Source organism: Thermochaetoides thermophila (genome assembly GCF_000221225.1).
Source record: "Thermochaetoides thermophila DSM 1495 unplaced genomic scaffold scf7180000011815, whole genome shotgun sequence".
In the NCBI taxonomy this organism is placed as follows: Eukaryota; Fungi; Ascomycota; class Sordariomycetes; order Sordariales; family Chaetomiaceae; genus Thermochaetoides; species Thermochaetoides thermophila.
The window spans coordinates 981,547-996,488 of NW_006383031.1; the positions used below are offsets into that span (position 1 = coordinate 981,547).

At 53.2% G+C, this 14,942-nt stretch overlaps 3 protein-coding genes across 3 annotated transcripts; 2 read left to right on the forward strand and 1 right to left on the reverse strand.

Moving 5' to 3' along the window:
• Nucleotides 1-234: 234 nt before the first annotated feature.
• On the reverse strand, nucleotides 235-4,202 carry CTHT_0018890 (mitochondrial 37S ribosomal uS2m domain-containing protein; the record flags this gene model as incomplete). The annotated part of the gene is made up of 6 exons (XM_006692319.1): nucleotides 235-559; nucleotides 636-1,518; nucleotides 1,579-1,703; nucleotides 1,933-2,023; nucleotides 2,169-3,945; nucleotides 4,047-4,202. The coding sequence occupies 6 exons, from the start codon at nucleotides 4,200-4,202 to the stop codon at nucleotides 235-237; spliced, it is 3,357 nt and encodes a 1,118-aa protein (XP_006692382.1).
• A 2,106-nt stretch (nucleotides 4,203-6,308) lies between these two features.
• CTHT_0018900 (uncharacterized protein) lies at nucleotides 6,309-6,956 on the forward strand (the record flags this gene model as incomplete). The annotated part of the gene is made up of 2 exons (XM_006692320.1): nucleotides 6,309-6,508; nucleotides 6,587-6,956. 2 exons carry the CDS (start codon nucleotides 6,309-6,311, stop codon nucleotides 6,954-6,956), a joined length of 570 nt encoding a protein of 189 aa, XP_006692383.1.
• Nucleotides 6,957-10,980: 4,024 nt separating this feature from the next.
• On the forward strand, nucleotides 10,981-13,581 carry CTHT_0018910 (tetracycline:hydrogen antiporter-like protein; the record flags this gene model as incomplete). Its single annotated transcript, XM_006692321.1, has 5 exons — nucleotides 10,981-11,163; nucleotides 11,227-11,637; nucleotides 11,697-12,038; nucleotides 12,094-12,640; nucleotides 12,710-13,581. 5 exons carry the CDS (start codon nucleotides 10,981-10,983, stop codon nucleotides 13,579-13,581), a joined length of 2,355 nt encoding a protein of 784 aa, XP_006692384.1.
• Nucleotides 13,582-14,942: the final 1,361 nt, after the last annotated feature.

Genomic DNA, 14,942 nt, shown 5'->3' on the forward strand with positions numbered 1-14,942 from the left:
ACTTATGATGATGTAACAATAACATGTAAGTTACACTGCTTTCTCCGAGAGCAGTCGGTGTCGACACAGCTAGTGACGACCAGTCAAGGAACACAGGAGAAGGGAGAGTACGCTCAAGTCTTAGACGTATTCCATATACTCGGCCAAAAAAAGTATAATTTACAACACCAAGTTCTATCATGATATAATACATCATATCATCCTAGCACATCCCGGATCCATTACAAACCCCTCTCACTCCTCTTCCTCCGGCGTGAGTCTGTCCTCTACGGGGGCCTCCCTGATGGACGCCGGATCGAACATGCGCTCCAGCAGCTCGTCATCCGTCATGTACGACTCCTCCGATGCCTGCTTCTGCAATTCGCCCAGCTTGTGCGCCTTGAGAATCTCCTCGGCCTCCTTACGCGCCTTGAGCTGCGCCGAGATGTTGATGTACCGCTCGACCGGGCCCGGGTTGCGCCACGTCACTAGGCCTTGCTCGGCCTCGTTCAGTCGTCTCCTCTGGCCACGCTCACCGGCCCGACCGAGGACGCCGGCAATTAGGGTGATGGAGCGGATGCTGGGGGGGGGGGTGGTGTGTGTAAGTAAGAGTCCCCGGATGGTAAGGGGGTATAAGGGGTCTTAAGGTGGCTTACCTATCATCGTTGGCCGGGATCTGGTACGTAACCCAGGTCGGGTCAGCATCAGTGTCAATGACACCAATAGTCGGGATATTCTCCAGGCCACACTCATGTAGCAGGGTGTAGTTCTCCTTGGGGTTGAAGCAGACGACCAGATCCGGGATAATTGGCCTGCAGTCGCGGATATGCTCATCGAATCCCTGCAGCGGCCGATCCCTCTCATCCACAACCTGCAGCTGCCTGTTGGCCAGGATAACATCACGGTTGGTAATCGCTCCTGGCGTCCACTTCTGGAACAAATGACACCCCTTCGCCAGCTCCGCGGCGCGCACCACCGCCGGCCTCATGCCCTTCCTCGTGCCCACAAACAGGATCAGCCCGCCATAATAAGCCACCTCCTCAACGACCCTCGCGGCACGCCTCAAATGCTCCGCGGTCGTCTCCAGCGAAATGATATGAATGCCCGCCCTCACACCATAGATATACCGCGAGTTCGCCGGGTTCCACAGCGAGGTATGATGGCCCATGTGCGTCTGGGCGGCCATGAGCATCTCGAGTGTCACATCATGCGGCGGGTTGTCGAGGTACTGGTAAGGGTGGTAGCGGGTCTCGACGAAGGAGCCGACCTTGTGGGTGGCGTCGCGCTGGTGCTGGTACTCGTACCAGTTGGGCGGGATCTTGGCCAGCTCGGCCTTGCGCGCGGCCTCTTTGGCCGCCTGGTATTGCTGGTAGGTGGTCATACGGCGGTAGCGCAGGGCAGAGTCATCTTGGGCGGCCGAGGGTTCGGCCGTTATTGTTTCCGTCGTGGTCGTCGTAGTGGTTGTGGTTGTCGTCCGCGGCGCGCTGCTCGACAGCGCTCGACATACTTGTGAAAAGGGCGCCGCAAGGGCTTGCCGGCCTGGGATTGTCCGTCAATTAGCCACCCGCGCAAACGTTAAACTGCGACTTTCCTGCTTACCGTGCCGGACGCCAAAATTCCTAATGATCATGGCGGAAACGGTGTTGCTGGGGTCATTGCCATAGAGGACGAGCCCAAGTCTCGAACCATGACCCGAGCAACTTTTCTCGGACCAATTGATGCAGCTGGTCCGTGCGCCGATGGTTCGCGGCTCTGGGCCAGATGCCAAGACTTGACCCCACCTCAACGTTTGAGCGGGGCACATCCACACAAAATATAGGAGATGAATTGGGGGGGGGGGAGATTGGGAGATTCATGACAAGAAAAAGAATCACAGACTTGGAAACAAAATATTACAAGGGAATGTCCGTTAATATTATACCTCTATCAAATCAAAAAAAAAAAAAAACTAACCATGAAACCATCCGGTACAGCAAGTTATGGCCTGGTATCCTCCAGTAACGAACGTAGGTGGCTACAGTATACTCGAAACCCTCGGTTGACCCTGAGAGACAAAGGAAAGTTTTCTGTGACGGAGACACGGGATACTATCTAAAGACCAACAAAAAGGTCATGCTAAGTTCGGTTTCTTTAAGAACTCTACCGGTTCTGCTGTTACCGGCTGGTCAACCTAGAAATCGTAAAAACACCCACAATGGCCACGGCTAACATGGCAATGGCGCCTGGCAGCAGCAGCTCATTAGGCACGCCGGGGATAACCTGTTCCACCGGCTGCACAGTCCTAGTGCGCCCATGCCGACGGCGCACAGGGATATCTTCCTCATCCGAGAGCTCCTCCTCATCCTCGTCCTCAGATTCCACGACCTTACGGCGACGCAGGACTGAGGACTCGGGAGGTGTCGGCAGGGGCTCGGCAACAGGTTGCGACTTGACCGGCATCTCCTTGGGGTCGTGCACAAACAAATCGACCTTGTCGCGGTGACCGTGCCGTGCAGTGATGATAGCCTCTAGAAGATCTTGGTCGGTGGTGATGGAGACCGGGTCACCTTCGTCGTCCAGGTAGCTCAGGGCAAAGCCGCCCGAGACCTTGCCCTCCTCGACCATCGGGGCACCACCAATAGCCTCGACCTCGTCACCCAGCTTGCCGACGACGTTTGCGACGAACTCAGCAATACCATGGGCAGCGATGACCTGAAGCCTGTGAACACGGCCGCTGGGCGCCTTGAACTTGAAAGTAAATGGAACATCGCCGGGCGGGATATCGGGCGAAGGGCCGAGGGCACTACCGTCGTCAAGCCCAGCACGGCTTGCGGAGTCGCCAGGCGCCACGCTATCCGTGATGTGACGGCCCATATCCGGTGACACCAGCGACCGCGTGTGATGGGTGTGCTGGAAGGAGCCGTCACCCGAGACCATCGACTCAGTCTCATGATCGAGGGACAGCCAAAACTTGTTCCAGGCCGGGCCCTCGTTGTCGGTCGTGTTCATGCTGTTGATCTGTTCGAGCGTAGCGTACGTGAGCTTCAGCACGTCAACCATGCCGATGATCTCGCCAGCATCGTTCATCACAGGGAGGTTAAGGTAGTGGCCGTCGTGCATCTTCCGCAGAGCGGCCTGGATGCTCATGTCCATAGGTGCAAAGTCGGGGTGCGGGGTCATGACCCGGACGACGCTGCAGGTCGCGGGGTCGAGGCCGGGGGCAATGACACGAAGGACGACATCCTTGCTGGTAAAGATGCCGGTAATAGCGCCCTGATCCTGAACCAGCACAGCCGTCGTATGGTTCTCCCTCATGAGCTGTGCGGCCTCCCTCACCGACGTGCGCACGTTGACCGTGACCGGCGGTCGGCCGTCAAGAATCGACTCGAGCGTAGGGCCAGACATCTTGTGACGCAGGGCCTCGACGTACTGGATGAGGTGCTGAGGATGGCTCGTACCCAGCTCAGACTGCACACCCTCGAGGGCGTCGTACAGACGGCGTGAAGAAGCATAGGCACGCTCCAGTTTCTCCATGGCGTCGTAGAAGCACTTTGTGATATCGAGAACACCCGAGATATCCTGGTTTTCATCCATAACAGGCAAGTGGCGGAAGCCCTTGCGCACCATCAAGTCGAGAGCATCGGTTGCGCTGGTGTCTGTCCTGGCGCACAGCGGGTTCTTGGTCATAATCTCGGCGACGGCGACGTTGGTAGCCTTCAGCCCGGCGCCGACAACACGGAAGGCAAGATCCTTGGCAGTAAAGATGCCGGCAATGCGGTCGTCATCGTCCGTCACGAGCACGCAGTCCTCGCGCTTGGCGGCCATCAACTGGGCCGCCTCGGCGACCGTCGTGGACGGCTTGATCTGCAGTGCTTGGCTGGGCTTGAGGGCAAGGACGGTGCCTGGGGGAGCCTTTCTCGTCGTACGGGTGCGGGCTGTGAGGTGCTTCTTCTTCTGGAGATCCTTCTCCATCTTCCGGCGGATGGCCTGGACGACAACTGCATGTAAGCCCGATGCTCGACCACGAGCGGGGCAGGCGGGCGGAAAGCGATCAATCAGCGATCGCAGCGGGCGACAACCGGACGTACCTCATCTCTCTTACTCTGCTTCTCTCGGCTGGCACTGACGGCCGACGTGCCAATGTCGCTCGAAGTATCGGCGACGGGCCTTGGAATGCCCGACGGGGGCACTGCGCCGCGGCCCTGGCCACGAGGGGTTCTCAGCGTGCCCGTATTGGACGACATGGTTAGCGGTGAGGGGATTCGTCTGCGGGTTTGGCTCGAATCGCTCGATCGAGCAGAGTTGTCACGTCGTCACGTCGTCGTGAGGGTGAGTTGTCAAGTAAATATTCTGTCGACCCCCCGGACTCCCGGCACGCGGATTTACGGAGAGCGCCAACGTTTGGAGCGAGGTCGCCTCTCAACAACTCGAGGTCGCAGGCCAATGAGGCGATGGATCAGATGATGAGACTGGAGTCCTGCGGGAGAAGGAAAAATACGGGTTCAAAATTGGACCCTGGCAGCCCTTGCCGGCGGGGAATGCACGGGCCACCTCACAAGAGCCGGTTTCCGCTTGCTGTCACTCGCTGGGAGTCGCTGGGCGCAACGTCGCTTGTTAAGGCTTGGCACTCGATCTCGCGTGCGGAAAGGGCTCCATCGACAAGTCTTGATGGAAACGCTCAGCCTGCAGCGCTTCCTACCATTAAGTGGCTGCCATCTGTAGAATTATGCCCATATGATCATAGAGCGATGGTATAGCGGTTTTTGCTGACAGTCACTCTGATACTTCCTGTCAAATCTTCAGCTCGATAAGCCCTTAGACTCTCCCCCTCCAGGAAGCACTCTGTACTATTGAGTTTTTATTTTTCTTGCTGCTAGTGTTATGATGGGGGATCTGAGATGCAATTGCCATGTCCAAGCTCAGCTGCGATATTTGGGATCAGGCCACTCTCTTCAGCCACCACCACCTGAGGGTCACCATTCAGGTTAAAAGAGACAGTCCTGAAGAGCCTCACCCGAGGGCAGTTACTGCTTTGCATTGTCCCACTGAAACTTTGGATTTTTTTTTTTTTTTTTACAAAGAACCCAAATCCATAATATAACTGTGCACGAGAATAACTAAACCGACCCAAAAACATCTTCAAAGCTTAGCATATAGCACACGCAAGTTCTTTTTGGGAGTGCTTGAACCACTTGGTGACTGTTGAAGCCGCTGACAGCACAAACTCAGTCTTTGTGAAAGATATCTGCCAGGTGTCGCAACCATTTGTCCCTCAAGATCTTGAACCAAGACTAAAGTTGCCGACTGGAGTCAAGATCGACACCCCGCGCATGTAACACAACGGAATCAGGCTCATAACGTCATAATCTTGATCGTTCCGCCTTTCCTGTCCGTGCCTGAATCAATGGTTTCCAAGGTGGCTGCTGAAAATGCATGCGCTGCTAGAGGCCCTGGTTTCTTGGAATAGTCTGGGCCAGTGAAGTTCCATGCTTGCATCAGCATGAGCGCGGGACAAGAATTGGTGGATCGCTTGGCCATTCCAGCCAATCAATCTGTGTGCCTGTACCGTTTAGTGCCTTGTGGACCCCTGTCTCCAGCCTGGTGGTCCCTTTCGTCCAGGATGCCAGGTACGTCACTTTGCCCATCCTGGATCTGAGAGAACCAGGGAGGTAAATTAACGGAGCAGAAGACCCTGTTCCTGCTGGTTCCAGGTTCCTGTTCTCTTCTGCCTCAACTATCTTTCTCACCCATTCTTTCGCTCTCAAAACCCCTCTCCTCCCCCTCCCTAGTTTTGTGCGGCCAACACTCTTTCACAAAAGCGCCAGAGAGCGCGAGACGCCAGCATTATTCACGACGGGCCGAGTCGGCAATCCAGCCCTGACACTCGCTCCTCCTCGCACTTCTTTCTGGTTCCAGCGATACCATTCCCTGTACTCGCATTCCTTGCGCAATTGGGAGTTCTCTCGTTCGACGCGACCGCCCTCGTTCAGAGCAGCCCTTTTCCAGTTAGCCGCCTACCTTAGCCTCTTCACGCGATTCCGTGGCAAATCTTTTCGTTGCCCACAACCGATTCTATTCCATCATTGAGCCTGACTTTTCGGTACCTCGCTTCGCCAACACAGCCATCTTTTCTGTCCTGAAAGAGTGCTCTTTTCAGACCCTTGTATCTCTCCACCTGCGCAACGTCCGTAGCCAGCCTTAGCAGCGCCAAGCATTCTTCCTAACCAACTATTCAACCGCACTCACCAGCCTCTCGGTCGCTTCATCACTGTTTTGCGACTCACCAAACATCCATCGTTTGAGTATATTCTAGTCAGGACAAAAAAAAATAAAGAAATAGCATAGCAATCATGGCAGGGATATCAACGTCTCGACGGGACGTAATCGCATCGCCGATCCACTCATTTGCGACAGGCCTCAGACACGCCATCGGCCATTCGCTGGGTCGCCGGAAGGACGACGAATGTCATCCCCAGCCGGGTGTCGATCTCTGTGAGAAGCCCGCCATCTCGTCCAACTCCACGACGTGGGTCATTGTTGGCGTCATTGTGTGAGTCTATCTTGCCTTAGCACCCTGTTTGATGGCAGCCAACAATCCAAGAGCGATCAACGCTAACAGACATTCCAGCGGCTCCCTTATCTTTCTCGCCCTCTCCATCCTTGTCGTCCTGCACTTCCGCCGGCGGAGACAAGACAAGCGTGAGGACATGGAAGAGCGCTTCCAGCCGAGCGATTACGGTTTAGATGACATCCCATCGACCACGCGCAAGAAGCATTTCGCAGCAAGCGCGGACGATGTCTCGACGACTACCTCGCCCGCCGGCTATCCCCGGCGCTCACGCGATCCGTTGCAGTCCGCGACCGATCTGAAGTCTCCTCCTCCTGGGTACCACGGTAATGGGAATGGCAACGGATATTTGAATCCGTTCGATGATGCGTCCTCGTTCAGGTCTGGCACCGGCTCGTCTTATCCGCCTAGTCGGCGGGGGGAGAAGTGAGGTGGTTGTTTGGGACTGAGTGGTAAGATTGGGATATGCGCAGTTTTAAGACGGCGACGGTGGCAGCAATAGTTTTTCTTTGGTATGGTTGATGACGAACGAATTGTTGATGGGTTTCGGTTGGGACATATAATGACCAAGACGGTACGGTACGGCATCAACAGCATGGGAGACGAGTTTTTCACGATAACAACACGGACGGATGAATCGGTAGTCACGGCCACAACCGCGCGACGAGGGTTTGGATGTACGATAACGGAACAGGGGTAACATCTCTCTTCCATAACGCAGGAATGGGATGGGATTGGCATTGGAGGCGGGAACCGGACGGGACAGATGGATGGACGGACGGGCTGGTTGGCGAGCTGGGCGGCGAAAAACCGTTTGTGTAATATTCATTCTCTGCTGTGTACCTTTTTCTTCTCGGGAGGGAGGGAGTTTGGTACGGCGTGCGTGGGTTCAGCGTTGTTTTCTTTTTCGGTCTCTTCTGACTTGATGTGTGTCTACATAGGTTAATAGGATGTCCTGTTTTCTTGTCTTATCCGAAGTTGCGACATAGCTTCAGTCGGCCGGTCTTATCGCAAGGCAATCAATTCTGTTGGACCGTGTTCCGCGCTGCCCTGACGGGTGAACCGGCAGCACCCGCGCTCCCTCTTGCGTTGTGTCACAGTGTCCGTCCAATCCTTTTTTTTTTTTTTTTTGCCGTCTGGATACAGCAGATGCCAAGGACGCGCGCTTATCGGAGCCAAGGAGATGTCGACGACGATCCTGCAGCTTGTAGACGGCTGCAGCGAAGGATCCGGAAAGCAGAAGGTTTGTGGCCGACTCTGAGGAATCTAGACCTAGACATTCGGCGTTGAACAACGTGCTTCTGCCGCCATTGCATATCCCTAAAGGACCATGATCGACATTCGGAAAGAAGGGACTCGCGCTATCTGGAATCTGACGTTGATTATACATCATTTTGTGAAAAGACATTTTTCCAGAAGCACGTCGTTTAGACAAATCTGTACAAACTATCCATTAAGTGCAAGCCCTTGCCTCGAAGATCAACAACTCCCCAACCCTGATGAAGCAAGAAAACAATACTCAAAGTAATACAGGGTATCTGACCAAAGCCCACTCGAAAGGAAAGATACAAGGAGCAAGTCTTCTACCATCCTATACCGCACCCGCGTCACCTCAACCGCAAACTAATCCCTTATTGTTTTCCCCAGTCCTTATTATCCAAACTCAAACTCTTCATCCTAGGCCCTCCTCGACGTCATTCTTCTCATTGTCAAATGGAGATACCCCCCTAACCTGGGAAGCCCATCACCGAATCCACTCCCTCACCCAAACGATCCCCACATCGCCGGGCACCATCAACATAGCGGCCACTTTTGCGACCATGTTGCTTGACACGCTTTTTGATAAGGCGTGAAGATAGTCGGTCGCCATCCGCTGGTACGCGGATGGTCCTGTGGTAGCCCCTGGGATGCTATCGAGAATCAGCGCACCCACTGGCAGCCGTGTCTTTTGCTTGCGCCCGGTATGCGTGGGCTAGGAGGACTGCTTTGAAGGGCCCTCCTTCGGAGAAAGCGTGGAGGCTGATTTGTAATGGATGGTTTGAGTTGGGGTTGGGATTGGGGAATGGCGAACTTGACTCAAACGAATGGGGAAATGACAGTTTCTGATGCGGTTTAGGGGGGGAGATATTGACGATTCTAAATGAAAACGTGAACGAGATACAGGTGCGTCTCCTTGACCTTCCGACTTGCTCTGAGAGACGATGGAGGATATTTACTTCACCGCTGGTTGCAGGGCCTTGATGTTATGTGACATCAAATGTAGCAGGGGATCAGTCAGGGAGGTGGTTATCGCAAGAATTGTAACAAAAGAAAACAGCATGTTGTAGGAAGTAGTATTTTTTTTCTTGATGTGCTGGGGGGGGGAGCACCATTCCAGATAGTCAAGATGATCAGAGAGTATGGGAAGGTCGCGCTAATTGGGATGGTTAGAGTGTAAGAATCAGAGGGGAGATCTGATGAGGGGGAAGAAGGTTGTGGCGTGGTGACGATATTACTGCCGTCTTGGGCTGAGTTGCTAGAGTTAGGGGAGAACCCACCGTCCTGTAGATAGATGGATGAGGCTAAATGAGTGAAGTCAACAAGGGCAAAGGCAGCAGATTTCTTTCCCATGGTGGCACGATCTTGATGTTGATGATTATTAAGAGGATTGTAACGAAGATCAGACAATCTCAATTGCTGCCAACCTCTTCATTCAGGAGATGGTTGAGGGGAAAATCGGACAACTCTTGACGTGGGGACTTATGCTTTTACTATCAACCTTTTATCTGCTCCATCTCAAGGTACTATAAAGATGGGGTAGGTATGTATAAATTTATGAGAGCCCTTACACAAGTGTTGTGATCAAGGGCTCAGATCTCACAGGCCACTGTCTTATTGGGCCACCGATAAGCTGATAACTGCTTTTTTGATGTTTATTCCCATGCCCATCTTCACAGGTCAATGACACTAATGAATATACTTGTGATGACTGACAACTTTTGGATACATCCCAAAAGATGTCCTGTAGTTTTGCGCCGCACATTGTACCTTGGGGTTGAGGAACGCAGTGGTGGCATCGGTAGGCAAGTCGACACTTACCAACATTTTACCGAAGTTTCTATCAACACACACAATTTTACGCCATATTTGGAAATTTAGAGCCATCGACATCACTGTTAGCCGCGCTCTGGGACAGTTGGTACGGGATGAGTGTGACGTGATGCAGGGATGAGATGCAAGCACGTTACGCAAACGCGATAGGCGCCTTGACAGCAATAGCGACACATTGCCACATGGGTATTGATGGATTATTTTGTGCGCAACTGATCGCAGACGTTGGTACTCCGAAAGCGTCCGTGTGGGGTCGTGAGTACGGGTTGAGTTTTGTTGCCGTGGTAGAGTCTGTGCGAGCACAGCAGATGACGAGAAAGATCACAAGAGACAATGGGAACAGAATTGGAAGACATGACAATGGAAGGTACTGGCTATCTTCACCGATAGAATACTAGCTACGGCCGATGCATTGCCGCAAAACAAGACCGTTGTGATGAATGAATGCATCGGGAAGCTTGACGTTAATCTGATTGGAATGGGTCACAGTGATGGACAGGGTCCTTGTTCGTCTGATCAATCTTCGTCTCATAATGTTTGCCTGTCTTAAACATCCTCTAACCCGGTAATAAAAGGTCAAAGTTGCTAACCAAAGATGATTTGGAACGATGTCTTCACCAACGATGTAGCCAACTACTATTCTGAGTTGACTTGACCTTGTGGTGATGGGAAAGCGACAACCATCTGGAGTGTACGCACTACAACGGCTGCCATGCCGATTGTGGGATAGACTGCTGGTAAGGTAGCCCGCCTTTCATACGCTCTTTTGCAAGATATGCTTACTGTCAACAACGATGGTGACTTCACCATGGCCCGGAGCACCTGGACGTGGCACCTCAACTATGGTTGACTTTGCATTCGGACCAACAGCAAGCACCTGGCAAAACACTAGCTTCTATCAATACCTAGAGTGCGCATGGCCTGGTATAGAAACCCTTTGGCAGCTTCAAGCAAACGCTATGATAGTATTTGCCAGAGTTACATCTGTTATATCTGTGCCAGGCGGTTTGTGCTCAAACAAATGACTCTTGGTGGTTAAATAAACATATCTCGCAGCCTTAGGGAGCGATGGGCTCTCTTATTCTTGTTCTACTCTCTGTTCAGGTGGCGGATACCGGAGGATGCTTGGGCCACCAGCTCTCTAATCCCCGTTCCTTTCTCCCTGGCCCTCTTTTTCCTTGCCCAGAGTTCCTCATTTTGTAATCAACATTGACTTTCGGCCTTTGCATTGACGGTGTCAGTGTCTTTGTGTTTTCCATTTGTCGTCATTCACACAGATATCCATCGACATAAATAACCCCATCCCCTCGCGACACTTCATTTGCTGATTTCTTCCTTCGAATCGGCAAATTATTTTTTTCAACATGGGCAGAGATGGTGACCTGATTGAAATCCGGCCAGATCAATTAGAGAGGGGTGAGCGGCCGCTGGCCGCCGCTGAGAACGAGTGGAAGCCAGGCAGCAAGGAGTATGCTGTCATGGTGACCCTCTCCGTCATCTCTCTCATGGTAGCTCTCGATGCCACTATTCTCGTGTCTGTCCTGCCAGTATGTCATCAACCCTATGTCTACATTTTTTTTTATCCAGTAACCCCGACTAACTATCCCCAGACCCTCGCGATCGACCTAGGCGGAACCGCCACCGACGCATTCTGGGCCGGCACCTCCTACCTACTGTCTTGCGCCGTATGCCAGCCGTTCATCGCCGCGCTGTCCGACATCTTCGGGCGAAAGGAAATGCTCCTGCTGTCCGTCTTCTTCTTCACAATCGGCACGATCCTGTGTGCGCCCGTCGCGAAGGACTTCACCGTCTTCTTCGTGGGGCGCTCTATCCAGGGCATCGGCGGCGGCGGCATCATCACCATGGGCCAAGTCATTTTTGCCGATATCGTCCCCCTGCGCCAGCGTCCGAAGTATTTCTCTATGGTTTTGGCTGCTTGGGCGCTGGGTAGCGTGCTAGGACCCCTGATTGGTGGTTTGTTTGTCGAGCATGTTATTTGGGCTTGGTGCTTCTACATCAACGTAAGTCGCCGTCGCGCATCACCAATTATCGGCGAGTTCATGGATTAACTGGCATTTAGTTACCCTTCTGCGCCGTCGGTCTTGTGTTGGTTCCAATCTATGTCAAGCTCAAGACCCAGAAGACCTCGATCATATCCAAGCTGCGCCGCGTTGACTGGCTTGGTGGTTTCCTGTTCATCGGCGGCATGACCAGCTTTCTCATCGGTCTCTCGTGGGCCGGTATCCAGTTCGAGTGGAAGTCGGCCGAGACGATCGCTCCCATGGTCGTCGGCATCGTCGGTGTCGTTGCCTCTCTTTTCTGGGAGTGCTACGGCGCTGTCGAGCCCTTCCTCAGGCCTAGTCTGTTCAATTCTCGCTCGACCCTAGCTACTTACGCCATTGCGCTGTTCCAGGGCTTCATCGTGAGTACACCAACCAAGGAATAGCCAAAAGAGGACGATTAGCTAACCTTCACAGCTCTTCTGCGCCCTCTACTACATCCCCTTCTACTTCACTGCCATCAAGTTCCACCGCCCGACGCGCTCCGGCTTGGACATCTTCCCCGTGACTTGCTTCCTCCTCCCCGGTAGCATCATCATCTCTCTGATGACAACCCGGTTGGGCCGCTACCGCTGGGCCATCTGGAGCGGCGGCGTTGTCACCGCCATTGCCTGCGGTCTGCTGGTTCTCTTCCGCCAGCACACCAAGACCGCCGTCTGGGCTGTCATTCTGGCTGTCTTTGGCATCGGCAACGGCATGTTGTTGACTAGCGTCAACATCGGCATCCAGGCCGCCAGTCGCGTTGAGGATGCGGGTCGCGCGGCTGCCATGTACGCTTTCATGCGTACTCTGGGCATGTCCATTGGTGTAGCTGTGGGCGGTACCGTCTTCCAGAATGTCATGAGCAACAAGCTCAATGAGCTTGGTCTGCCGACTCAGATCTCCAAGGACTCTGAAGCATTTGTCGCTAAGATGTACGAGATGGCTCCGGAGGATCCAGTGCGCATCGGTGCTCAAAAGGCCTGTAGGTTGCATCTGTTTTTGTGGTTTAGCTCGTTGTACGTTGGTGAAACATGGCTGACTTTGTTTGTAGACCTATCCGGCTTCCACGGCGTCTACTGGACCATCACGGGCGCCGCCGTCGCCTCCTTCCTCATCTCCCTCCTCATCAAGCAGTACTCCATGGACAAGCTTCTCGCCACAAAGTTCGTCCTCAAGGGTGCCTCCCGCCCCGTCATGGTCTCCAGCGCGGCCGGTCCTGACGAACCCTCCGACCGCGTCGATAACGCCGCGAACAACACTACTTCGTGCGAAGAGATCACCCCTGCCGAGGAAACCAAGCTCGTCCCCACCGAAACCGTCACCTCCGCCTTCTCTCCCCTGCCAACCCCGGCTGGCACAAACCTCACCGTCTCGGACGCGATCATGCCCGCCCCTGTCTCTGGCAGCATCCATCCTTCTGCTCCCTCAAGTTCAACAACCTCGCAACCCTCATCCGCTCCTGCCACGTCTCAGCAACATGGGTTATCTGGGGAATCCGAGCAAGCAGCCATCGTTTACCTCGTCCGTCCCGGCGGCGCAATCCTCCCCGTTAAGGTCGTCCAGCAGCGTAGGCAGCCCGCCCCATCGTATGACGATGCTGTGGCTGCTACATCGGCAGCGGCAGCGGCTGCCGCTGCTGCTGGAGCTTCTGGGAACAGTGAGGGGTCGTCTAGCTCTGCTGCTGCTGCGGGTAGGGGTGCTAAGACGACCCAACCCAAAGGGCAGGCCGAGGTTCAGGCCGAGGCTGAGGGTCAGGGTCAGGGTCAGAGTGAGGGGCAGAAGACCAAGAAGGAAGGTGGCGAGAGTGAGGGCGAGGAGTCGAAGGTGTTTCACATCATTTCAGAGGCGTACTTTGAGGACGAGGAGGGCCACGCCCAGACGGTTGTTATGGATTACTATCCGGTTTGGATGATGCCCAACTAAACAGGTGTCGTAACTAGGTACCTGCCTGCATTTGGGGTTGAGCGTGCAATTTCCTTGGAGGATTACATACTTCGGTGCCTGATGTCGTCGGCGTGGGAGAGTTACCTGTTTCTGTTTGAGTTTCAGCTCATTGCATGTTGATGGGTGTGCAAGACGGCGTTGTGGACAAGACGGGAGATAGGCTGGACTTGTGATACCCTTTGTTTTCCCCCTTTTTGTGAGGGTGTTTCGCGATTAGTATCAGATTATTTATTTATTTATTTCTTATTTTTATTTTTTATTTTTTATTTTTATTTTTATTTTTTATTTTTTATTTTTTATTTTTTTTTTTTTACTCACTGTCCCCTGATTGCACTGAAATTGGTAACGGCATCGTTTGTGACGCTGCATGACCCTCCGTGATGTTTGTGTCGGTGAAGGAACAACCCTAACCCTGAAGCCTCTTGGCTCTCACGCAAGGCCACTTTCCATTTTTGTTAGCCCCACACATTTTGTGAACCTGTAATTGGCTGAAAATTGTTGCTAAAATTAGGGCTTTTGCTCGGCTCCGCCACAATGGCGCCTGTCTTGCGACCCACATCTGACAAACTGTTGTTAGCTGGAGGAGGGTCGAAGATGGGCCAACCTCCAAGTTCTGTGTTGTACAAAAGGATCCAGAGAATTTGTGGGGAGAATTGTGGTCCTTCTGGCTGGAGTCAAGATTTAAGGTCTCGGAAGTTCAGAGAAAGCTGTCAGACGGTGTTCTCAGCGTGAATCTTCGCGTAAATTACAAATGTCCTGAGTTTGGTCGTTGGCCTCTTAGCGGGACCATTATTGACAAAGTCCTCTACTTTATCCTCAACTACATGTCTCCCTCAACGAGAACCAGCAGAAACTTTGATCATATAAGAACGGAAACATGTTGGCATGTCGGTTTATACTCGGTGACGTTCCTATTCCCTCCACACTTCCACGATCAAGCCGAAGTTAACACTCACTCATTGCTTCACAAAGCATCTTGCAAACACCAAACAGCATGTATTCATGGAAAGTTATAGCGCTCCTTACAGCGCTCAAAACCCCAGCTCTTTCTCAATCGCTGCCAGCCTGCATCGTTCCCTGCCTCCTCACTGTTCCATTTCACTTGGGCTGTTCCAGTCCGATCGACGTGAGCTGCCTCTGCAGCAATGAAGAAGGCAAGAAATGGCAGCAAACTGTGGCAGAGTGCAACGCGAATCGAAAGAATAAAGTAAACGTCAATGACGGAAACGACAGTGACTCCGATGATGAGAATGACCTGGCTTGCGAGGAGGATGAGTTCCAAAAGGAGGTCAAGTTAGAAGACTTTTGTCGGACGATTGAGAATGCGAAGGATGGGCCAA